Source organism: Gnatocerus cornutus, chromosome 3 (assembly GCF_029298725.1).
Source record: "Gnatocerus cornutus isolate USDA-ARS CGAHR chromosome 3, icGnaCorn1.1, whole genome shotgun sequence".
NCBI lineage: Eukaryota > Metazoa > Arthropoda > Insecta > Coleoptera > Tenebrionidae > Gnatocerus > Gnatocerus cornutus.
This window is the reverse complement of record NC_142235.1, coordinates 1,153,715-1,179,752: the sequence shown is the minus strand read 5'-3', so window position 1 is coordinate 1,179,752 and position 26,038 is coordinate 1,153,715. Positions and strand designations below refer to the sequence as shown.

General features: G+C 34.4%; 1 protein-coding gene across 1 annotated transcript in view; it reads left to right on the top strand.

The window, feature by feature from the left end:
- The first annotated feature begins 223 nt into the window (after positions 1 to 223).
- Positions 224 to 26,038, top strand: part of LOC148176732 (uncharacterized) — a 32,241-nt gene continuing 6,426 nt past the window's right edge. The window contains exons 1-9 of the mRNA XM_088032793.1: positions 224 to 253; positions 305 to 577; positions 633 to 923; positions 976 to 1,278; positions 2,998 to 3,267; positions 9,138 to 9,224; positions 9,276 to 9,382; positions 20,828 to 20,875; positions 24,209 to 24,310. Of these exons, the coding sequence (XP_087888919.1) occupies positions 319 to 577; positions 633 to 923; positions 976 to 1,278; positions 2,998 to 3,267; positions 9,138 to 9,224; positions 9,276 to 9,382; positions 20,828 to 20,875; positions 24,209 to 24,310 (1,467 nt within the window). The 5' untranslated portion in view covers positions 224 to 253; positions 305 to 318. The remainder of the gene's footprint in view (positions 254 to 304; positions 578 to 632; positions 924 to 975; positions 1,279 to 2,997; positions 3,268 to 9,137; positions 9,225 to 9,275; positions 9,383 to 20,827; positions 20,876 to 24,208; positions 24,311 to 26,038) is intronic.

The window sequence follows — 26,038 nt, the reverse complement described above, 5'->3', positions numbered from 1 at the left end:
GAATGTGATAGATACAATCCAAATCCTATTTAAAATTCGACATTTTAAAATAGGTGAAAATCTCTTTATTGTCTCAATTGTCACCAACTGTAAATTTAAAACCGCTTAATGTGTCGCAAATAATTTATTACTTTGGAGTACCTACTTGTCGTTGTAAATCGATATCTTTAGATACAGTATCAGATAAGTTAGTCGAAATAGTTCAAAATCAAATTAAGACGTACGTAAAACATGGATAACAGTGAGTGCAAATGTAAGTAAAAACATCTAGTTTATTATTAATATTACGTATTCACATTTCTAGTTTAGCTGTCAAAAATGCTTATCTTGTCGTTACTCACCGTAATCATCTTGTGTGCGGGAACATACAACTGCCAAGGGATAATTACTTTTAAAAATGAAACTCATATGATATGCGTCGCTGACAATACAACACGTCCTATTTATATTGAACCTTTTAAAGAACACGAAACAAAGAAAAACCATTTAGTTGAATTAAGCTCTTCTTGGGATGATTGGATTTTAATAAATTCTTCAGCAACGTTACATGCTCCGACTATAGATAAGCGATGGCAAGGTAAACTTATTGCAAACTTCTGTACATTTATATTTTAATGAACACGGTTTTTTAGATTTCGGTGTTGTACATTCCAACAACATAACTTTTAATTTTGAAACTTCTTTATCTCTTTGGGTGTATGCACCAAACTCAACAACCTTAAATATCCGTACCACATACCATCGAAACAAATCAGATCATATGTTCGAAAAAATAAACGATATCTGGACTTTGCTGACTGTTTATAAGACAAATGGTACCACCACATATTTAAAAAACTATGAACAGATTCGACTGTTTTCCGATATTCCTGAAAAAATACGTGTTGAGACCATCACGCCCTGCTATTGGAAAATTCAGGATTGTAATAGAATGTAAAAGCAGATATAAGTATTATATATATATATTTTTTCCAGATAAAGTGAGAGTCGCATACAACGTATCTCAGGAATTTACTAATATACATATTCTAACACAAGAAACAGCTTGTTTGGTGCTATATGTATATCTTTGTGAGTACTGTTTTTTGGATATTCAAACTATTAATGGAACTCAAAGATTAAATGGGACAAATAGAACAGTGAATGGTCTATATACACCACAAGAACTTAAACTAACCCAACTTAGTGAGTTATCTTTAAAAAGGCGGTCAATAAATGATCAAATCGGATACTGGGCGATCGATATCAGAAGCTGCTCTTTTCCTGAATTAAATTACGGTAAGAATTTAAAAAGTAAAAAAGTGAAACTACATTATTGGTTATAAATGATGTAAGTAGTCTACTCCGTAACTAGCTGTTCATGAACATCGATGTCTAAACATCATGTTTGCGCGCCACTTTTCCGAACATACTGACCGCGACATCCATGTCAAATGTTTTTCTATGAATAGTACGGCATTCACTCGGTTTCCCGCATTCTGTTGGAAGAATTTCGGTTATTCATCTTCGCAAACCAATTCAATATTAGGTATGATACATGTGTATCTTTTTAAATTTTTCTATTTTTGGAATTATTTTGGTTTACATGGCATCTTTTTATTTTAAATTTTCTTAATTATTATATTTTGATTTTTTTTTTAGATGATATACCTTATGCGATTATCTACCTACATAGATATGAAACTTTTATTATTTTTCGGTCAAATGTATGATTCAAATAACGTTTCCATTTGATGTAAATAATTAATTGTTACATATTTGGTAATTTACATAATTTAAAAAATGTAAGCTAAAGTAAAAATATAATATAAAAGACAATAAATAATAAATACGTATATTCAAATGTATAAATCTTCAAAGCAAATCAGAAATTACAAAATAAATTACTGTAAATAATGCTTTAAAACATGGTGAATAATTCTAATTCGTCTAATGATAATTTTTATAAACATTTAATTGTTATTGTTTATAAGAATAAATCTTTTTAATTGTGCATGTTAGGTCAACCGTAGCGCCAAAGCAGCCGTTTACCAACATACGTTTTTAAATATCAAATTTCGGTCTAACATCATTCAAGTTGTTACGGATACCTCTTGAACATCGCTCATATTCTTGAACAGCGGCTGTTTTATCTAGCTATACAGGGTGTTAGGTAACGTTACGGCCATAGAAAAAGGGGTGATGGAGGCAGCCGTGAAAAGTAATGTTTCGAAGTTTTTTTCGGGTTTTCTTGAACGGTTTAAAAGCTGGAAGGCTTTGAATGTGACCAATCAGGGAACAATTTGCATACGGTTACAAAAATTTGAATCAGAGTTACCGAAGGAAATTTTTTGTTTGATGTCAAATTGACAGTTCTTATTTTTTATCAGTGGCGTACTTGTTCCATTTTTGTGGACATCACAAATCAAGTTCGTCAAAACAAAAATGTGTTGGGTACAATAAAGGAAACATTGTTGCGTCGTTTACAATTATGTGTTCAACAAGATGGTGGCCATTTTGAATATCTATTGTAGTGTTGCTTTATCGTCTGTTTTTTGAATAAAATTGCGTTATTGTTTTTCCCTTTTATTGACGCCACTGATTTAAAACTTCAAATGTGACGGGAAAGTGACAAATTATTCATTTGGTTCGAAAGCTACTTGAATTTCTGTAAAATTGAAAAATTATTTGAAGCCATTCTATTGGTCAACTTTAAAGCCTTGTAGCTTTTTAACTAAAACGAAAAAAATAAAATTAATTGAGGATTCCGAGACAGTTTGCCTTCCTTAATTACCCATTAGTCTATGACCGTAACGTTACCTAACACCCTGTATGCGTAAGCGTAACATCGACTATTCAAATTTAGGGAATAACTATTAATGTTCACGAACATTGTATGTTAACATTGATGTTAAGCGTTACGGAATAACACCGTAAGTCTGTTATTTTTCTAAAAACTTCACATTCATCACTTCTTTATGCCCTAGTTGTTATGTACTTATTACTCTTTTTTTTCAGTAATTGACAGTACCAACAATGTGAATGCAACTTCTAAAACAGAGTCTTTGTGTAAAACATTCGGAACTACAAGTTTAGGAATGAGCGGAAGTCTAATTGAAGATATTTTTCACTGTCAGCAACCTGGAGTATATGGTAAAAATTGCGACATTTACTGCAAAGACTTGTTTGGAAAAAACCAACAGTACTGCGAAGGGTACACTCTTAGTCTTGACAATATTAAATGGCACAGTATAACAGCTTATCGTCAGAACGTAGAAGATAAAAGCGGTAAGTTTTTTTTATAATGCTGCCATCGAAAATGACAATTAAGGAGTGATTAATGAACTCGGGGTTAAAAGTTCAATACTAAATTTATTACTACAACTATTCACAATATATACACAATTAATAATTGATTTGATTACAGAGATTCTAAACCATTTGTTCACATTATGCTAATTATGTTACAACAGTATGTTTGGTTACCGCTGACCTGACCTGACCTGACCTGACCAAGTGACCCGGTCTGCTGTTAGAGTTTCCGAATTACTTGGCCCTCATGGATTCCCAAAAATCTTCTGTTTAACTCAAGGTTAAACATATAGAAGGGCGGCATCTTTGGTAGAGGCTTGATGGTCCAGGCGGAGTGGTTGCAGCTCTATTGCCTCGTTGTTATTGTTCCTCTTCGGTATTTTTAAAACTTTCCGACAATTTATCAGTTTTTGTACCACCCAAAGACCTACAACTATAATTACTAGGTACTACTCCGTTTGTTGCTGGCTGATGTTCCTCTAGTTGGCTTCATCAAGTTCATCTTTAATTTGAGTTTCCGATTCTTGAAGATCTTGCAAATTGTCGGTGGCGTCTATGAGCTCATGAGGTTGAGAATGCGGTTTGAGATGTTTCAAATTGACCACCACTGATCTCGAGAAAGTTGCCACCACGGGAACAGATGCTGTTTTTCTAGGTTGCTTCTCCTCACCTTTTTTGGGAGGTCGTCTTTTCTGGTTTTTCACTACCCGAACAATTCCATCATCATCGGGATACGCTTCTTTGACTCTACCAATTGGTCATTTGCTGGGATTTATGTTGTCTTCTTTTACGATAACCAAATCTTCATTGTTCATGTGTTCTTGTTCTGTTTTCCATTTGTAGCGCTGCTGCAGCAAATTCAAATATTCCGATGACCAAATTTTCCAAAAGTATCGTTTCATTTTCGGCACCAACTCCGATAAATTCCAATATTCTTAGTCACTTATGGGACTTGGTGGGGTGATCAACTCTTTACCAATCAGAATGTGTGCTGGAGTTAAGACAGCAGTTGGGTACAACGGATTCGAGTTTAGGCAGGCCTCTATTTGCGTTGTTAAAGTGCTTAGTTCTTCATAAGTTAGTGTTGAATATCCAATCATTCTTTCCCCGAAATGAGGAACAACTGGTGTTGAGTTCCACCATTCATCTTCATCTTTATCTTGAACGTTGGATCTTTGTGTCATCTTTCGTACTTCATCTTCTAACATTCTGTTTGTCCCGACGAAGGTTGTAACATTATCACTATAGATATGCGCACACTGTCTTCTTTTGAACACAAATCTTCGGTATGCTGCCAAAAATGTTTCTGAAGTCATGTCACTTAAGATTTCTAAATGCATAGCCTTTACCTGTGGCCTTTGCGGAAAGACATACGAAGATTGCGATGTACCCTTTATAGGATTTTTGAACTCGTCCCTTTGTGGCTCTAACTTGAACGTAATGCAGGGTGCTGGAATGGTGCTGATGCTGTCACAACAAAGTTGGCCCATCAACTGATTCGTTGTTTGTTCTTTAAATCGGATGCATCTGACACATTTGGTAAAATAAACTTCACCGTTTTTTTCCCTTTGATGATCCAAAATTTTCTTCGGAACCGTGTTTTTGTCCACTTATATTAACTTTGAATTTTAAATTTGATAAAAAGAAGAATTTGTAGCGCAAGCGCGTTTACGACAAAATGGTAGACGTACAACCAAAGATGTTTTAGTATCACAGATTCGGGCATACAGTGTAAATAGAACTTACGTTCAGTTCCAACATGTATAACGTACTTTTATAAAATTTCTCTTTCTTTCACATTGAAATTTTCATCGATGTACAGTCTTTCCTTTTCTATAAGATCCAGCCAATAACGTTGGAGCTCGTCAGTCGTGGCTTATTTCTGTTTGACGCCAGAAATGTGACAGGAGAGCGTCTTTCCGTTGCGTTTAGAGGTTGCGTTCATTTGTACTGTGGTTCATTTGCAAACCGGTTAACATAATATTTGATTGTTTTGTGTTGTGTTGTATTTGACTTTATTCAAAAACTATGTTAGTGTGTGTAGTGTGTAACGCTAAAGAAAACGATTGTACGCAAACATTTTATGAATCTCTTATTTTAAAGGTTTCTCTTCCTTTAAATTCAAAACACGCGCCAACTATCTTGACCAATCAATTCTCAGATACTGTAGAAAAGGATAGACTTATTTATTTGTCAGTTTTCAATGTGTTAGAAAGGGACAAAACCAATGGTGCTTTTCTGAGATTGTTCGATGATGTTGGCCCAGAGTTAAGACCTTATCCCCCGAATCTGTTATACTAAAACATCTTTGCGTACAACTGACAATTGACTTTTTACATTGCCAACCTAATACACATAAAATAACTAGTGACTCATTTTACCAACATGACAACACTTTGACAATGGGCCCGTTTAGCATATTTCAAATTAATAGAAAAAACTGTATGTTTCGATAGCAAAAGGTGAGCTAAAGACCTTCTGAAATTTTGAAAACCATTCATCAATTAGATCCGGAGTTATACGGCTGTGAATTTTGAAAGTTCTGAATATGTCGTGTGACGTCACACCACGGTTAATTCAGCGCGGACAGTGGGCAATTCGCATGGTTCTGGGTGAACGAAAATCATAGCACCTAAACGGCTTAAGATAATTGGTTGAAATTTTTAGAGTTAATGTTTTTTAACTTGCTTTATTTAATTATGCAAAAAAAATATTTTTATCTTAAAGTATAAGAACAAAAATAAATAAAAATACAAATACAATTTTTGGAGTTTCTTAATTTGTTATCAAAAATTCTCAAAAAAACATTAAAAAATAGTTAATCTGTATACGGAATGGTCTAACGTCATTTTCTCAAAAACTACAAATGATCGGAATTTGAAATTTTGTGTATAAAAATAAGCCTATAAAACTAATCGAGTGAGAGTATCCATATTTTGATACACACACAATGAGGCGGCGGCGGAAAAAACTCTTTTTCCAAAAGTGACATTTTTGATAGGATGCTCTATGTATTTAACACTTTATGAGTTATGAGTTATAAAATTGGTATAATAAATAACGATTTTTGGATTTTCTATGTCTAAAGTTGAGAAACCGTAAATCTGTCACTCAATTTTGTCACTATAAATCCTCGTTCTTTCATGATTATCGTACTTTTTTTGACCAAAAAAAAGCTCCGGCTTCCTTCGTTTTTGAACTAATCAATTCCTGTTCTAAATAATACTATGTACAAATCGTCGAATCTAGGATGAAGCTTATGGGAAAAAAAGTATCAGAGAAGCAAAGTTTAGAGCCTGCAAGTCCATTTCCTCAACTTTCATAAATTCGGCAGCGTGCTAATATGACATTATCAGTTAGCACTTTTTATACAAGCTCGTTTGATCAAATACCGGTATAAAGTCATCCAAAACGGTGCTAAAAATATTGAATGACCGATATTTCCCAGCTACAAGAAAATTATATTGCCAAAAAAAAGTGCTATTTTTGTAATTGCACTATCACGGATACTTGGACAAGTTCGAAACAAAAATGATAGGAGTATTATGTAATGTATGTACTTATTTACGACTTCACCTGTGCCGTTAAGAATGACTAAAGTTTTTTTAATTGTGACCAGGCTACGTCTTTTTTCAAAAGCTTTTCGAAGCTATCTGCATTTTTGACAGGCAAATGTTATGTGGTAAAACGCTGGGTTTCATTATGATTTTATCACTTTTCGTCTTTAAGGACATATCATTTTCAATATCTTTTTCTATTAAAAAGATGTGACAACAGTCTACTGCCTTTATTTGAAACAAAATCACTTTGCTGCATAGCTCGTTAACAAGTTATTCTTGTTTTTTCATTTTGAAGAAGACTGATAAATTGTGTATCAAGTGCTATTACCGATGTGTTTCTAGTTACATTGAGAAATTATATCTCTTTTGTATAGCATTTTTAAAATTCATATTATAGGCTAGGCTCTCAGATATTTAAAACAACAGTAATTTGGAGTCAGTAATGCTGAAATGTCTCAAATCTGGCATCAGTATCAGTATGGAGTGCGCCGAGTACCGTGGAGTGGCGTCACTGTTAGCCACGCCCCGTTTCCCAATTCTACACTTTTGAGATTTTTTTAAGGGTGAAAGAATTGCCGAAAAAATTTAATTTTTTGGGAATCGGTTATTTACGCAAAGCACTTTCAAAGTATGAAATAAAAAAAAAACGCTGAACGGGCCCATTGTTTTTAAGAAAAAATAGACTTTAACACTAAAACATGACTCGAAGCAAAATACCATTCACAAAACATAAAAATCAAATTACCTTTGATTTCTGTAAAATCAGAGTGTACTTCTCAATCATCATTTCATGAGACTGTACTTTGAAGTTTGTTGTCTATGTCAGTTCAGTTTGTTTAATTTTAGTTTACCTTAGAGAACTTTTTAGTGTCTTGTTGAAACTTCCCAATGCATAAATTATCTATTTCGCTTTCTTGATCGGGAAAAGTTCGGGAAAAGACAATGACTATCTCTGTTTTTGTTTTTGCAAGAACCGTATAATGCATTCACGATCTTTTTAGACCGCGGCAAGTCATGGAAATCTAGTAACTTGGTTGGTATAGTAAATCCAGCGAGTAAATAGGATGATTTGAATTGTATGGCATGAAACATGGCAACTTGAAATACCCTAGAATTTTCCGTCTTTTTGGCGATGTTAATCTCGGTTTAAGTTGGTTATGCAACTACGCCTTCCCGCCTTTTTTAGAAATTTGTCAATGATTTGACCAGATTTGACATTCACTGACATTGGTCATTCTTGACCAATTTAAGATCCACTGTTTGCACTGTTCCTTGAGTTTTGTTGGTAAAATAGTGTCTAATTACTAGTTTTTCGCTTTTTCTCTTGTACAAATTGTCTTTTGCAAGTTTCATGATGAGTAGATTCAAGATCTGCTGGTCAACTTGACCGAAGTTTCCTAATTAGAAAGTTGATAATGAAAGATTTGTAACAACTGGACTGCTAGTTTTGTGTGCCTCTCAATTTCCTGGTAGAAAAGGACTTACAAACCGTCCAAACTAAATGTGAACAAACACGCGCATAGAAAAGGATAGTCGCTACCATAGGTGTCGAGAATAGGAAATTTGAAGTCATAATAAAGTTGCAGTTGCAGGCTTTCGAAGACAACAAGAAAAAAACTCTTAAGATGATTAATTTTGATTGCGCGTTTTATAATTTTTAATTTAAAGGTTTAAAGGTTTAAAAACGTGTAAATGAAAAATTATACTGTTATGCTCCTCATAACACGACGCCACTGCCACTACTTACCGCGGGGAACAGCTGATTTGCGAGGCTGCGTATTGTGAAATTTGTTGGTGCGCATCCGTTTGTTTATTCACATTTAGTTTGGATGGGCAATACCTGGCACACAGCTTTAAAGTGGGTAAAAAATGGGGGTTTTTGAGGTTTTCCTACGTTAGCAAATTAATGACAAAACACCGAATTAGTCAGTTTGTTGATTCCCTTTCTATAATCAAGTAATAGGAACCATTTTTATAGCAGTAAATTTAGTAAAAATAATGAATTTTAAAATTAGTATCATGACAACTATTTTAAATTTGGCGGTTGTTGGTACTAGTTTTTATCGCGCAGATTTGGTTAGAAAACTGTCATCTATTTATTCGTTGGACAGACTATACAATCCCATAAAGAATTCAATTTATTTTAGGATGGCCAAGTACACTCTGAATTTATCAAATCTCTAATGCACTTTGGTTTAGACGTGTTGTGAATGGATATTATGAACATATTGGATGTAAACATAACTAATTTATATTTTCCGTTGTACATGACTTGTATTGTTGCAGAAACTTTAACCTATGTGATCTGGGTTACTGGCCTAATATGTGTGACACTGGTAATCTTGTTTTATTTTGGGATGCGTTATAAAAGAGGTTGTAAATTTTTCATTGCATTGAGTATACTTACAGAATTTTTTATTTTAGAAAAAGACACAAAAAGGACAAATTTAATGGAAGAACAGTACTTACTTCTCCAAGAATTTCAAGAATATCAAATTCAAGAAAATCTAATTCCTGCAGAAAAAATTCAGGTAATTATAGCATTCACGCTAAAATGTGATTTTTGTAATATGTTTAATTAATTTTGCTACGACTCTCGCTATTTACATCACAAGTACGGAAAGTGACCAATAGGGAGAATGCAAAAAATGTAACCTATATGTTTTTGTACCAAATTTTGTAGAATATTGTTCAAATAACGCAGTGGTGCAAAACTTTTTGAAAAATACATGACGGCTTTGCCAAAATTGGCTAAAGAAATTTAAATATTCAGGCGGGAGCTAAAACACTTTTTCATTGGTTTGACGTTGCACATTCCGCCCACTGATAAAATTCCATATGCAGAACATTTGTTTAACACCAGCGTTGCAATTAATGGTTGTTTTTGCAAAAGAATTTATACACAATGGAAACGGGGTTTCAAAAAGCCGACACACAAAATTTGAGACACGTAGATGTGCGAATGATATGGGATTTTTTATCAAGAAATCCTAACTTTGTTGCGATGAAAGTGTCGCGGTAACTACATCTATCTTTAACTTGATATGTCAGTTTACAATGAATGGTTGGATTTCAGACTGCACGTTTATTCACATTTTTGCTTTGCATCATTCTCGGTCGGCGGACGCATTTATCGCATTTACCGCATTTAACGATAATTTCTACGAATACACAGTCAGATTTATTATTTCTTTCTCTCTTATGACACCTTTGAAGCAAAAATATGGTTTTAACATTTTGATCTATTCTGATTTGATTGAATTTAATTTATGTACGATATAATAACCATTTATTTTTTTCTATATTCGGAAATGATTCGTATGAAGAATACGCTCTCAATAATTTGGTAGAAATTAAATAGGTGATTTACTGTATTGGATTTTTTAAAATCAGACCAAATTAATAACAATACTAATCCAAAGCTTTTGTTGTTTTTTTAATTTTTAAATTCTATACAATCCACTATACAGGGTGTTAGGTAACGTTACGGCCATAGAAAAAGGGATGATGGAGGCAGCCGTGAAAAGTAATGTTTCGAAGTTTTTTTCGGGTTTTCTTGAACCGTTTAAGAGCTGGAAGGCTTTGAATGTGACCAATCAGGGAACAATTTGCATAAGGTAACAAAAATTTGAATCAGAGTTACTGAAGGAAATTTTTTGTTTGATGTCAAATTGACAGTTCTTATTGTTTATCAGTGGCGTACTTGCTCCATTTTTGTGGACATCACAAATCTAGTTCACGAAAATGTGTTGGGTACAATAAAGGAAACATTGTTGCGTCGTTTACAATTATGTGTTCAACAAGATGGTGGCCATTTTGAACATCTATTGTAGTGTTGCTTTCTTGCCTGTTTTTGGAATAAAATTGCGTTATTGTTTTTCCCTTTTATTGACTCCACTAATTTAAAACTTCAAATGTGACGGGAAAGTGACAAATTATTCGTTTGGTCCGAAAGCTACTTGGATTTCTGTAAAATTGAAAAATTATTTGAAGCCATTCTATTGGTCAACTTTAAAGCCTTGTAGCTTTTTAACTAAAAGGAAAAAAATTAAATTAATTGCAGATTCCGAGACAGTTTTCCTTCCTTAATTACCCATTAGTCTATGGCCGTAACGTTACCTAACACCCTGTACAGTATGTCCCCGGATTGAGTTCACAAGAGAGAAAAAAATCCATTTTACAAAAAAATTACAACGAAATAAGATTTTTGCTTAATTCATAACAGATAAATCTGCGATTAAAATTTCAAAATTATTAGTTTGTACTCTTAAAATCAATTTTTTCATATTTTTATTTATTGAATTTTCTAATCGCAAGTACATAATAGTAGGCTGTGGATTCAAAATATCAAATAGTGCATTAAAGATTAAAGGAAAATTTAGTCAATAATAGGTAAGTATTAAAAACTCGGATAATAAATGCAGTTACATCCGATAAAATTCGAAACAGTCGAATTACGAGTTAGAATTATTGAACTATGTGCTGAAAGAGGTGTGGGTTAATCAAATATTTAAAATTGGTTTAAATTAAGGAATAAATTTTATTCTTTTAGCATATGTTGCAAAATTAGAAATAAAAAAGTTCTTTGTTAGTTTTTGTTTTTTACGATTTTAGGAACACAGGGGTCAATTTCAAGTGTGACTTGCGTTACTGCAAATCCCATTTGCAACATAGCAACGCCAATCACATTGCTCATACCTTGGCAACGGTTGCAAATTTGCGTTAAAGCAGTGACTTGAAATCGACCCATTAGTCTGATAATATTAAAGTTTTAATTTAAGCAAAAACTATTATCATTCCGCGATTTATGCGTAAAATTAATAATAAAGTTTTTTTCTCCTTTTGCAAACTCAATCCGGGGACATAACTGTTGACTACTCTACAGGGTCCAGCATCACTTGTGTCCACCCCCAAAGTCGTCTTTAATTTTAAAGTTACAATCTTGAAAACTTGCATACGCTCATAGTTGACAAAGCTCTAGAAGCTGAGGTAAAAATTTGTTTTTTTATCACGGTTTGGTTGGCGTCGCGACGCCTAAGAAGTATAATTTTTAGCGATTTTTGAGTTTTTGCGGAAATATTCGCGAATTCAATTTTTTTTCAACATGACTGTGAGACAAATATCTGAGTTTTTATTTTAAATCGAATACAAATTGTGTTTAAAATTTGCGAAAAAAACGCTGCTTTATCAAGTTAGTTTTCAAAATTATGACGGCGCAGTGGCAAACTACGTTTACACCAAAATTTCACAAGTCACTTCATTCTCTTTTATAAAGGTTTATTTTGACTAACACGGGCATGTTGCTTTTTATGGACACCAGCGATAGTTAATTAACATCGACAAAGCGACAATTTCACCAAGTAAGACTTTTGTTACAATCTAAAGCGAGCCAAAGGATAGATGTCATTAGTGACACAAGATCTTGACAGATGGGTGTAAACGTAGTTTCCAATTTTGACGTAATGAAATTGGAAACTAACTTGATAAAACAGCATTTTTTCCTCAAATTTTAAATACAATTTGCATTAAATCTAAAATGACAACTGAGATATTTTTTACACATTTATATTGGAAAAAAAATAAATTAGGGGTTGATTTTACAAACCTCCACAATTGGCTAAAATTACATTTTTAAGACGTCGCGACGCCAAAACTGTCAGTGAGAAAAAACAATTTTTTGTGTCAGTTTCTAGAGCTTTGTCAACTATTAAGCATATGCAAAATTTCAAAATTTTCTCTTTAAGATTAAAGACGATTTTGGCGGTGAACACAAGTGTTGCCGGACCCTGTATAGAATGAAAGTCGCAAATAATTTGGTAAATTTCTTCGAATAGTTTTTTCGTTAGGCCAAAAGAATTTTTTTATTAAAACCACTAACGCTTCAAGTCTTTGAGAAAATGTACAATTGGCAGTTGTTTCGGATATAACAAAAGTCTTCAGTTTTAGCAAAAATTTTAAACAGCATTTCCAATTCACAGCGTCTTAGAGTTTGACGTACTTATCAGTTGGTCCGCTATTTTTTGAACACCCTGTATAATTAATTACAATAAGTTTAAAATATTACTCTTTTAAACATCAGATATCGAACATCTCGCGCCCGAAAAGCAATTTTTTTTCTTCTTATTGTCTTAAGGAACTGGTATAAATATTTTTTCGGGTGCACTAATACTAGCACTTTTACATCCTGGCACAAAACACCACTGTTTTGAGCCCATTTTCAATTATAAAGACGGCAATCGAATTAGAGTAATACAAACGCACGGCTCTGCTAAGAGCGAAGCTAAGATGTGACGTCACAAAGCTCGCCTCGCTGATAGGTATGTTTTCCAATCTCGCTCGAATCGGACTTTTAAAAACGCTTAAAAAATTATAAGCAATTTTTTTTCAATTTTTCCACTAGCGACATCATATTATACGACATGAAAACTATCGATTTTCGTCAAAATTTAAAAATGTGAATTCTCCTTATTTTGCACGAGTGTGAAAGTAGATGCACGAGGCGCTAACCGAGTGCAGATATTATACAAGAGTGCAATAAAGACACTTTACGACGAGTTATGTACACTATTTTTCCTATAACCTTTCAACATCAGGAAGAAACCATAAGTTTCGACAATAGTTCATTTCTTATCAATTCTAAATCCAATTTTTCTATAACCTCATATAAAAGTGACGCATTCCACATAGTTAGATAGTTGATGTTTTCGTACATCCATTTACGAAAATAAAAGTCACTAGTGTGATATGTATACAAGGTGTCCCAGAACTCACGCCTAGCCGAAAAAGGGCGAATGCCGACAGCAATCAGGACGCCAAAAATGCATTTTGTTTTGTCCTGATGTGCATTAAAATTGAGAAATTGCTTAACGAAACTGACCAATCCCAGACGTTCAAGCACAAATAATATTAACGTTGCTAGGTTTCATAATTAAATCCTAAAAAGAAAAATTGATTTGGTCCACTACATTTTAATAACTGACATCTAATGTCAATTTGACAGATGAAAACCACACAATGACGGTTCTAAAAAGAACCCTTTTATTACAACAAGAAACAGAACAAGGCACATGATCTAATGGTTAAATCAAATGTTTGAACAAACCACCATTATTTTGGACACACAGATGAGCTCTTCTAACCAAACTTTGACATGGTACGGGTGCCGGTGATCTGTCGCGAGAATTTTTTGTACAGAAGATTTTCCGATTTCTAACTGGCGTGCCACAGTTCAGATACTTTGCGTGGAGTGTTCATCAACCGCTTCCAAAACGGCTTCTTCATTTTCAACAGTTCTGGCCTGTCTTGGTGCTCCATCAACTTCGCGCCGATCTGTTAATAACTGATCAGTGTGTCCAGCTCGAGAAACAACACGAAGAATCGTTTTGTTGTGCGGATGATAATCACGACCTGGAAAACGTCCTCGGTACGTTCTTGCTGCTAATACTAATTTCGATAGCACTCTTCAAAAATAAGACGCATTTTGAGGCATTCTGCCGCCGAGTACTCATGAACCGTTTTAGGATATTTGTTACCACCAAACACCAACTAGGAAACCAGCAAGCAAGGGAAACCAAAAGAAACGCCGTTTCACACTCCACTTGACTTTCTACTGTGTCAATTCTCCTGTCGCCGTGTCTCTTGTCATTCAACGCTCGTCAACCAGTAGTCTTCAACCCTCTAGTCAATTTCTAAAGTACGCTGAGCCGTTTCTGCACACTAAGTTCAATATGAGTTAGATTTATTAAAGCCTGTCATTCTAACGTCAGTGAAATATACATCCACTATACAGTGGACCAGATTGTTCATCAAAATTCAAAGGAGAAAATTTTAACTGGTTTCTTAGCAACACGCCAGTGTATCCTCCAGACCATCTCCACGCGGCCTTGTGATTGGTCAACTTTGTCATGTCTTTTCTCAGTTTCTGTTGGAGCTGGAACTTTTTTTTCAGCAATTTACACATTCACACCTTTTCCCGATATCCCCGGTTTTCGGCTAGGCATGAGTTCTGGGATACACAGAGTCCGCACAGACCTGTCAAAACTGATTTGTCAAAAATGACCTAACCAATTCATTTTTATCATTAGGAATGTTGTTTTACAGTGAATCGTCTACATTTGTATTTCAAAATAACTGTCAATTTTGACAGGTCTGTGCGGATATATTCATATCACACTAGTGACTTTTACTTTCGGAAATGGATGTACGAAAACATCAACTTTCGGAGTCATTTAAGCATGTGGAAAATGCCACTTTCATATGAGATCGTAGAAAAATATCTATTTATGGTTCACTTGACTATTATTGAACAATAATTCTTAGGATATGAAATCTATTAGAAAAATGATAATTTCCTAGGACGTTACGAGAAGCCGTTATGATTCATAACACTCGATAATTTCAACCACTAAATTTTAATAATAATTAGTAGAAAATAAAAGATACGAGAATTTTTAAAATTAATAAATAAATTTTAAAATGTCACTTCCATTTCCAGAAATATTCTGTTTATCCCTTTTCTATTTTTCGAGTCTTTTCAATGTCAGCATATCAAGCTCTGCAAGTATACAGGGTGATTCACGAAGTTATGTAAATATTTAAACCAGTAATGGTCCCTAATATGGGGAGGCCTAAAAAAATAATAAAAAAAAATTACTGCCAAAAAGGACCCAAGATATAACGCTTCAAAGTTTTGGCCAAAACCGTTTGAGAACCGCTAGCGAGAGTGAAAGTTTTAATGTAAACAAACCCTTATCTCTTAGCTTCAACAAAAACTAACTTTTTGCGGCTATTAATCAGGTGGGACGATAGTCTTTTTAATTGCTTCAGTGTTAGTTTGACTCTGTGACGGGGATTTTTAAAATGTTTTCCAATAGTGAAGTGATCATGATCACGGAGAAACTAGTGGAAATGCTCTTGCGGCTCGCGAGTTGTACAGTTTACGTTTTCCAAATCGACACATTGCTGATTCTCGTGTGTTGGCAAGAATTATGCAGAAATTACGAAAACATGGTTCTTTTAAAATGATCACAAGAAACATAGGCCCCACCGAAAGTGATCGCAGATTAGAAGTTGAAGAGGAAGTGTTAGATACCGTTGAAGAAACTCCAGGTACAATTGCGTCCAAAAGTAATGCACCATGGTCTGAGCAGAATATGCACCCAACAATACATTTTACCCCTAGAACTTTTGAGTTGGTCTGCTTGAGATCTGAGCGGTCAGTTTTCGTCTAGGGTGCGTCAGAACACTAAATTTAATTTACAGCTTATGGGGATTGCATCGACTGTCGACGATCGCATACAAATACATAATTTGGAGCTCGAAACATTTAGCTCTATTTGAATTTAAAATTTTATATTCTGAAATTAATGAGCTCGTTCTATTATAAAATGTTGCAAAATTATTAGTATATTAATAAAGTTAATTAATGATGATTGCTGACTATTGATTTACTAAAAAGTAGTCACATGTCAGTTGAACATGGAATTAAATATTAATCTCAATTAAAAATTAATTTTTATCCGATTTAATCGACCAAATCAGATTGATTCAAAAGTTGCAAAATAAAAAAATTGAACTATTGTAAGAACTTTATAAATTTGGTTTAAATCCGCGCACATGAAGAAAAGACGATTAGAATTTCTCGAATCAAGAACCCCCGCTTCCCAACACATGCATTATAAATTTGAAGTTGAGTCCAATTAATCGTAAAATTTTTGTCAAATTTAATTCTGCAATGTTTAATAAATATTAATATTAACAAACAAAAAAAGTTTTGTTGTAAAATTTTAATTATACATACAAATAGAATATTAAATACAAAAAATTACAAAACAAATACACAAAACAAATATAGAAAACAAATAAGTACACAAAAAAAATGTATGCCGCGTTAATAATGCGTATAAAAACCATTATTTTCTATACACTCTTGTAAACGTCGGCGCATACTGTTAACGAGGTTTTCGCATAAATTATTTCCTCTAAATCCGTTCCACACATTATTCACATGCATTGCAAGTGCGGCAACGTTTCGTTCCCGAACACCATGGTATTGCCAATCCCGCCATTCCCTACAAATGCCCGACCAAAGATTTTCGATCGGGTTTAAATCTGGGGATTTAACAGGCCACGGTAATAACTGAATAATACCATGGTGATCCTCAAACCAGTCCATTACAATCCGCGCTTTGTGGATTGAGGAATTGTCCTGGACATAAACAATTGGATTATTTCGTTCTTCTTCCGGGTAAAGTGTATTGATGCTCGGAATTAACACATCTTCCAAAACTTGCAGATAACTCCGTGCATTAAATGCTGGCGGAGTTATTTGCACGACTTCTCCAGGGCCAGCCCAATGCATCCATCCCCAGAATCCTGCAGATATCCTCCCTGTTCTTCTGTTGGGGATGACATGTTGTGGTGCGTACCGTGTATTATTTCGTCGCCACAATACAGTTGGCGCATCCTCAGATGACGAAAATGTTTTTTCGTCGGAAAAAATTACTTCACCCCAATTTCGATTCTAATTGTTGCGGCAAAAGTTTAGACGCGCTTCTGCCTGCTCCTGAGTCAATATGATTTTTTTTGCTGGTTTTCTCGAATGAAAGCCATCCTGGTAGAGTCTCCTTTTTATAGTAGATGTAGAACAGTTTAAATTTAACTGTTGGCGGATGGTAATTGTATCGGTAAAAGGAGTCGCTTGTATAATATTTTGAATATGGCCATCTTCTTCTTGGGTGGTTATTCGAGGTCTACCGGATCTTTGCGTTTGCAAAGGCCGGTCCGCAATTTCATGACTCCGGTTGATCCATCTTTTCACTTGCCAGCGCTAATAAATAAATAAAAATTTATGAATCAACTATTTTACTTGCTAAATGCATGTTAACTTACAGAAAGATTGCACAATCGTGAAATTTCACTAATTGAAGTCCCCGCTTCATAGAGTCCCACAATGCGTCCTCTTAATTCTAAGGACGACTCCTTTTGGTGTAGCCGACGTGGCATAATTATATTCACTAACACTATCACTATATTTACACTAAAACTTATAAGTACTTAAAGCTATGCACTAGATACACCTAAACTAAAACACAATTACAATTGTTCGATTATTATTGACACGAAAAATGCTCGGATAACGAAAGATCTTCTGGAACAACTATCAGAACCCGACTAAGAAAACTGAATGAATGTGTAAGAACATTATACTGAATGGGGATATTTACACCCTCATAAACTAATTGCAAATTCTAAACCCCTGCCCCCTTAAACCCTATCTTAAATCATGTCTAGGTAAAGAGCTTAGTAGCTGGAAATCCCTGCTGGGCATTTCCTGTATGCGTTCTAAGAATTTTGAAACGTATATTTCTTCTACTTGTTAATTTCATTCCTTAAGACTGTTGAAGACCGTGTTTAATTTTTAGTCGTGTTTTTTAAAAACACCCTGCATACTTTTAGCAGTTGAAAAAATGTTTCAAAATATAATGAACTCACTGCATTTTGCAATGTAAAATCCTGACGCGACCAGGTCCGACTGCGAATACAAAAAATGGTTGTCTTTAAATTCTCGGTAAATTGCGTTTAAATATAACAAGTAATTCGAATTATAAATAAAAAAACATGTAAAATAAAGAAAAGTTTTTGACGAAATGACATCCAAGCTTTGTGTTAATTATTATGAAGGTTGGATAAAGTTGATTAGTTTTTTCATTTATTTACTTTTCAACATTTTTATACTACATAATTAAGGTTTTATAAAGTAATAAAAATTGAGTAAAAATAACTCTCCATGATCAATCTGAAATTCCGGAAATTTTAATCATTCGTCGACTCCACATTAGATTAAAACAAAACTCAACTTCACACGTTGAGTAATCTACAGTCTGTTTCACGAACTTATCCCGATCTCTCATAAAAGCGTTCAGAGCAAGAAATGAAGTACGTTTATTGTTTTATCTCTTTCTATCCGATAACTGAAGCTAAAGCAAACCAAGAACGTATAGCATTAAGATTGTGTTTCTCTCTGTTCTTTTCCAATTTAAGAAGTAAAGAGAGACAGAAGCTCTCAAATATGCCGAGTGTTAGATCACCTCTCAGGGTGCAACTAGGAATGCGAACACCGACAACAGTAGAACACAAACATCACTAAAGAATTGCACAAAATTTATTCTAAGAAAACATAAAAAAAATTACCTCCATGTAAGTTCACTTGAGTACCTGAGAGATTAGTACCCGTGACTCACTAAACCTGACTTGGAACAAAATAATGAGAATTTAAATTTTTAAAAATTAAGTAATATTTGTCAGCGTACTCTGTCAAATACAGACAGAGCGGGATGTCGGTACTTGAACCGTACTCTTAAATTTTTATGAGAGATCGGGATAAGTTGGTGAAATAGACTGTACCATACTGTATGTCCTGAAACATTATTTCTAAATATTTTTTCCCTAATTCCAGTAAATTTGAATCAACAAAAAGGCTATAATTTATTGGGGATCAATTATGGTCATCAGACAAGACCCACCACTTGAGGGTGATTATGTTTATAGGGTCTTGCGGTAAGTTTGGTGGAAACTGTTTAAAAAGTTAAAGCCATAAACGCCCCACAGTATTTATACGTTTCTTCTACCATCACAGCACAGCAAAATAAGATCTAAATAATTTTAGAAGAAGAACATGGTTTTTGCAAACATTGAAAAATTACCATTTTATGACTACCCAGATGTGCTGGGACGGTCAAGAACGGACTCGTACCTGCCCCGGCGAGGCCCTCAAAATGTTTTCCGATGCTGTTTGGAAATAAGCAATGGGATGGTGCATTATTTTTGGACGCAATTGTACCAGCACCAGACGATTACGACGAAAATGAGCTAGAAGAATTGTTAATGACGTTCAGTTAAACATAAGGGCTCAAATGTGGTTTATACAAGACGGAGGTCTTCCCCATAGTGCGCGCATAGTGTCCGTGTGGTTGAATAATAATTTCCACGAGCGGTGGATCGGAAGAACTGGACCAGTGTTGTGGCCCCCATCTTCTCCAGATTTAAATCGAGCCTACATTGAGAACGGGGGGCGGCATTTTGAGCAATTTTTGTGATTTCAAGGTAACATTTCCATGCGTAAACACAAGGTTTTGTTGAAATCGCAAAAAACCACATTCGTTTTTTGTTCGGTCGTCGTTTCAGTGACCACCAAAAGTTCTTTCCCGTGGACATTTTTTTCAACTTGATGGGAAAATTTTTTTTTTGGTGCCAAGTAAATGTATTTAACGTATACTATCCCCAGTTTAAATATTTACATAACTTCGTGAATCACCCTGTAGGTGCGTATGCGGCTGGTATGCCAAAAAAAAGAAGTTGATCCAAATGTTACAGACTGTAAAAGAGCGAGTCTTAATAAATAAGTTACAGCATCTAAATAAAACGTTCTAATTCCTGAAAATATCCTGTTAGACTTATCTCACTGGCGCATGACGGTTTGAACTGAATTTTTGATTCTCCACTCTTCGAATTAGTTTAATTTAATTAATTAGCGTAGTTCCCTCTCGTCTGATGCTGTTGGTATAATTCCTCATCACTTTTTCCTTTTACTGCTTGCGGATAACCTTCTTCCATTACGCAGCGTACAAAAACGTTTTGGAAAATTTTCAAACAATTCTGTTGCTAAAACAAAACGTTGTCATGGACTCAAGGCAAAGCAACCTTTTGATTCATAAAACCGAATTCAAGGTTTTCAACAATAATCGCATTAAAAGTGTACAAGTAAACCAAAAAATAATGAATGCACTCTGCGAGTTGCCGGATGATAATACTCGGAGGGCAATGAGAAATCAGCCCGAGAGCTCGGGCGTAGGCCCTCGTACTGGCTCCCGATTGCCCTCTGGACATTATCATCTTTGCAACTCCCTTAGTACATTAATAACTATTATTATCTGTTTTGCAATTATCTACTTATTTAATTATTTATTTATTTACAGATTGAAGAAGCCTACCCGGAACAACAATTCACAGATAACAAGGCAGTTGTAAGTATAATTATACAGGGTGTCTCGCATAAGGTTAGCTTCCTGAAAATGTGAGATTTGTGAGTTTATAAAGAACAAAAAATATATATATCATCTGGGCATTTTGGGACCACTGATCTACAATTAAGATCTACAATTAAGCAACTACAATGAAACCGTTAATTTTCTATAGCAACACTAAATTGTCAATTTTGACTTTTGTCACAAATTTAAAAATGTTTTCTGCTGCGAAATATTCTGATATGCTTCTGTTATATGGAGAATGCAGATGTAATGCTGCTAAAACTGCCCGCGCCCGCCTGTACAATCAGCGTTTTCCTGCAAGAGCGGCCCCCCACAGAGATACGCATTGAATCGTTTACGTACTACAGGTACTACGTACTACGCTTGAACTTTTGGAAGCAGAAGATGCAATACTTCAACTTGTTGAAGAAGAAGCAGTGATCAGCCCTCGTGAAATCGAAAGGCGAATTGCAAACGTTTCGCGAACAACTGCATGGCGTATTATCCGAGAGCAACAACTCCATCCGTTTCATTACTTTCGTGTGCAAGCTTTGGAACTAGAAGATTACCCTAAAAGGGTTCAATTTTGCGAGTGGCTGCATAAAAAAAGCACAAAATGACCCAAACCCCTTTGCTGACAACAATACCTTATAACCATAGAAACGAAATTAGTAAATGTCCAAGGATGAATTTCATTATTACAGAGAGGTTCCCAAAAGTTGTACTTTTTTGAGTGCTTTTTATAAATGTCTTCAAAACGCAATTTGCTATTAGAGTTTTTTAATCCTAAAACCTTCAACTTTCTCTATGTTTAAGGAAGCTAACCTTATGCGAGACACCGTGTATATTATGGGCAATTATGCCATTTTACAATAAGACATTATGGTATCAGGAATAAAATGCATTATTATAAACAAAATAGCACAAACACAAGCTTATAATGGCATTTCCCCCATCTGAAAAATACCATATTTTATCTTACAGTAACAAATTGTTGCTCTAATTTTTAACCCGTTACCACCCAGTGTCCTATACAGAGTGCTTCACAAATCGACAACAACTTTGTAAAAAAAGTTTCTAAAGTTTTTTTTGTTCTTAACGATTTCGTTTAGAAATTAAAAAAGGATTTCGTTTAGAAATTAAAACTTCCTCCAGATCATCATTAAAATGCGTTAGAAAATAAGCTAGAAAATAGTAATAATAATAGGTCGTAAATTATGCTGTCCTATATACAGATTGTCCCAGAACTCATGACCCAGAGAAAAAATGCTTATGGAGGCAACAATTCTGAACCACAATTTCGAAATAAAAATTTTTTATCTCAAAAAATAATCGAGTTAAGACGAAAAAACGGTAGCTAATGTCAAACAAAACAGTATTTGTAAATCGGTAACTATGGACACATACTATCATTCATTGGTCAGATGAACATTACACTCTGGTAGAATATTCTACTCCATCTCTAGAATAAGGCTTCCGGGATTGGTTGTTAATTTTTCATCCCTTCTCGAGTACCTACTATTAAAGTTAATCAATTTTTGTTTTGAATACCATCTGTATTGCTGTCGGCACCCTCCCTTGCTCTATGGGTCATGAGTTCTGGGACATTCTGTATAGAACACTGGGCGGATTCGTTAAATTTATCGAAGTATGGTATAAGCATGTTTGCGCATATTTTTCTTGTCGAATTTTTGTACATTGCTTTACCAATGCACTTTTACTCTTAACCGTAAAAGGGATGACAGTTTTCATGGGGAAGAGGGGATGACTATACAGGTGTACCCAATAAAGTGCAAAGATTTTAACCCCAATATCAGACACCGTAGTAGATAACGATTCTCCAAAAAAAATTGAAATTTTAATGGGGCAAAACCCCCTCGGATTACCCGTTATTCGACACTTATAGCACTGAATTCAGCAACTGTTTCCCAAAGATTGCAAAAACCGTTCGAACAAAAAACGTTTACGCTTGCTGTTATCGTACTTGTTTAAATTTCACTTAATTAATGGTTTTAAAAACATTATTTTTAAAAGTGCCTATTGCGAAAAATTAATTTGTTTAAAATAAGTTGGGCCATCAAAAAAGCCGATCTTTATTTTGATTGGTTTGGAAGACGATTTTTTCCGATTCGTTTGTGGATTAAACTGAAATTTTAATTAGAAACGAAATAATAAAAAAGTTACCTAAAGTAATTACGAAAAATGTTCAAATGCCCTCCATTGGACGATCCAATTCAGTTTAATCCGTAAAGAAAACAGTTTTTAAAACTTTAGGTTAATCACAACACTTCTGAAGAAACCACTGACAAAGAATAAAAAAAAATACCACCTTTATTGTACACTATATGGTAGAAAATCTCATGTATCCATCGATTACTACCCCAAAATACTCGCGGAGTCCCGCGCAGGAGGTTGGTATTTCCCCTCCGATAGCCGCTTCACGCGCTTGGTGTAGAGAATCATCGCGCGTTCCCAATATTATTAGCGTAAGAGTGCCTATTTTCGATAAACAGTGTAACTACTGGTGTAATTAACAAATCAACATAATTTATTTGTCTCGTTAGTGAAAACGACTGTCCCCGTAGTAGTGAAACATTCCGCACTTTTTGACAGGAACTTTGAAAAGGCCTGAGCAGACAGGCTTCTTATAAAGGCGCGATTCCACTTGCTTGGTCTAGCCCAGACCAGACCAGACATCCAAGATTTTGAGAGACGTTTTTATAATTTTTCTCTTTCTGCGTAGTCAGAGGTGCAATTGCATCTTAATGTTTTATCTTATGTTTTAAACACAGAAAGGGGCTGAAGAATTATAAAAACGTCTCTCAAATCTTGGATGTCTGGTCTGGTCTGGGCTAGAACAAGCAAGTGGAATTGCGGCTTTTAGTCAAAAATAATTTAAAAAAATGTTGTCATTTTGTCACATCCGTGACATATGGAATTGATATATTCTAAAATCTTTCGTTTGATCTCTAAAGACTCGATTTATTTCAATTAAATTATTTTTTTGCACCAACAAATTTGTGTCTTGTTTTTGAAATTAGTAACATAATTAAGTGAAAGTTTAACAAGTACGCATACGATAAAAGCAGTTTTTGGTTCGAACGGTTTTTGCAGTCATTATTGGGAAACAGTTGCTTAGGGTTACCTGTATAGATAGATGTCACAAATTTTAAAAGACGAAATTTTATTTTCTACTATTTTGCAGAATCAAAAAAATACCACATTTGTATACCTAACATTGGTCGTCCAAAAATACCTATACTAATTACAATAGAAAAAGAAAGAACAGATATTAAACGAAACAATCCCAAAAATATAACTTTTTTTCAGACAATTGGCATATCTGATCCTGTAAGAATAAGAGATCAAATGGATCCCAAGATAGGTCTTCTATCTTCAATTCCACAAAACAAGAATGTCGCTGCAGCAACGGTAAGTTACAATTTTAACTCCAATACCTAATTAGTACTAATTACATATACAGGGTCCAGCAACATTAGTGTCCACTTCCAAAATCGTCTTTCATTTTAAAGATGAAATTTTGAAAATGTGCATACGCTTATACTCGTAGTTGACAAAGCTCTAGAAACTGACGCAAAAATTTGTTTTTTATCATCGATATCGATACTATGGCGTCGCGACGTCTTCAAAATTTATTTTTTAGCTAATTGTGAGGATTTCTGAAATTAATTACTAATTTAATTTTTTCCAATATAAATGTGTTAAAAATATCTTAGTGATCATTTTAGCTTTAATGCAAATTGAATTCAAAATTTGAGGAAAAAATGCTGTTTTATCAAGTTAGTTTCAAATTTCATTACGTCAAAATTGGGAACTACGTTTACACCCATCTGTCAACATCTTGAGTCACAAATGACATCTATCTTTTGGTTCGTTTTAGATTGTAACAAAAGTCTTACTTGGTGAAATTGTCGCTTTGTCGATGTTAATTAAAGATTTCTGGTGTCAATAAAGTTCAACATGCCCAAGTTCATTAAAATTGACCTTCATACGAGTGAATGAGGTAACTTGAGAAATTTGGGTTTAAACGTAGTTTGCCACTGGACCATCATAATTTTGAAATTTAACTTGATGAAATAACGTTTTTTTTGCAAATTTTAAGCAATATTTGCATTAGATTGAAAATAAAAACTCAAATATTTGTAACACAGTTATGTTGGAAAAAAATTGAATTCGCGAATATTTCCGCAAAAACTCAAAAATCGCTAAAAATTATATTTCTTAGGCGTCGCGACGCCAAACATACCGTGATAGAAAAAATTGCTTCTAGAGCTTTGTCAACTGCAAATTTTCAAAATTTTTTCTTTGAAATTAAAGACAATTTTGGGGGTAGACACAAGTGTTGCCGGACCCTGTACAGGGTGAACCCGAATAAAATGCAAAAATTTTAACCCCCAATATCAGACAACGCAGTTTGACATAATGACCAAATTTCGCGTTCCGAAACGTCACCGTTTAAAAAATGTTTAAAGTTTCTTAGTGCGACACTGATTCAATGCCAATGTCTCGGAATGGGCTAAGTGTTGGGAGGAAAATCGCTATTCAAAAAGTGGCTAAAAATACTTTTATCCCAAGTTTCCCTCAGTTCAGCAATAATAGTGGCAGAGAAACATGGGTTTTACAGTGCTAAATTGTTCAAATTTGGATTATTTTGAGTTAGATTTTATTTAATCTTTGCCAGTGTTTGCTTCAAAAGTGTTGTGATAAACCTAAAGTGATAAAAAGTGTTTTGTTCTGAATTTACGCGGGATGAAATTGTAGATTGTCCACTGGAGGGCATTTGGTCATTTTTCGTAATAAGTTCAAGTGACTTTTTCATTATTTCGTTTCTAATTCAAATTTCAATTGGGTCCACAAAGCGAGTCAGAAAAAGTCACCTTACAAACCAGTCGAGATAAAGATTGGCCCTTTTGAGGGCTCCACTTATTTCAAGCAAAATAATTTTTCGCCATACTCAATTTTTGAAATGTGTTTTTACACTATTTGGGAAACAGTGGTTTAATTCAATCCCATAAGCGTCGAATCATGGGTAATCCAAGATGGTTTTGCAACATTGAAATTTCATTTTTTTTTTGCAGAATCATTATCTACAGCTGTGTCTGATATTGTGGTTAAAATCTTTGCACTTTATTCGGGTTC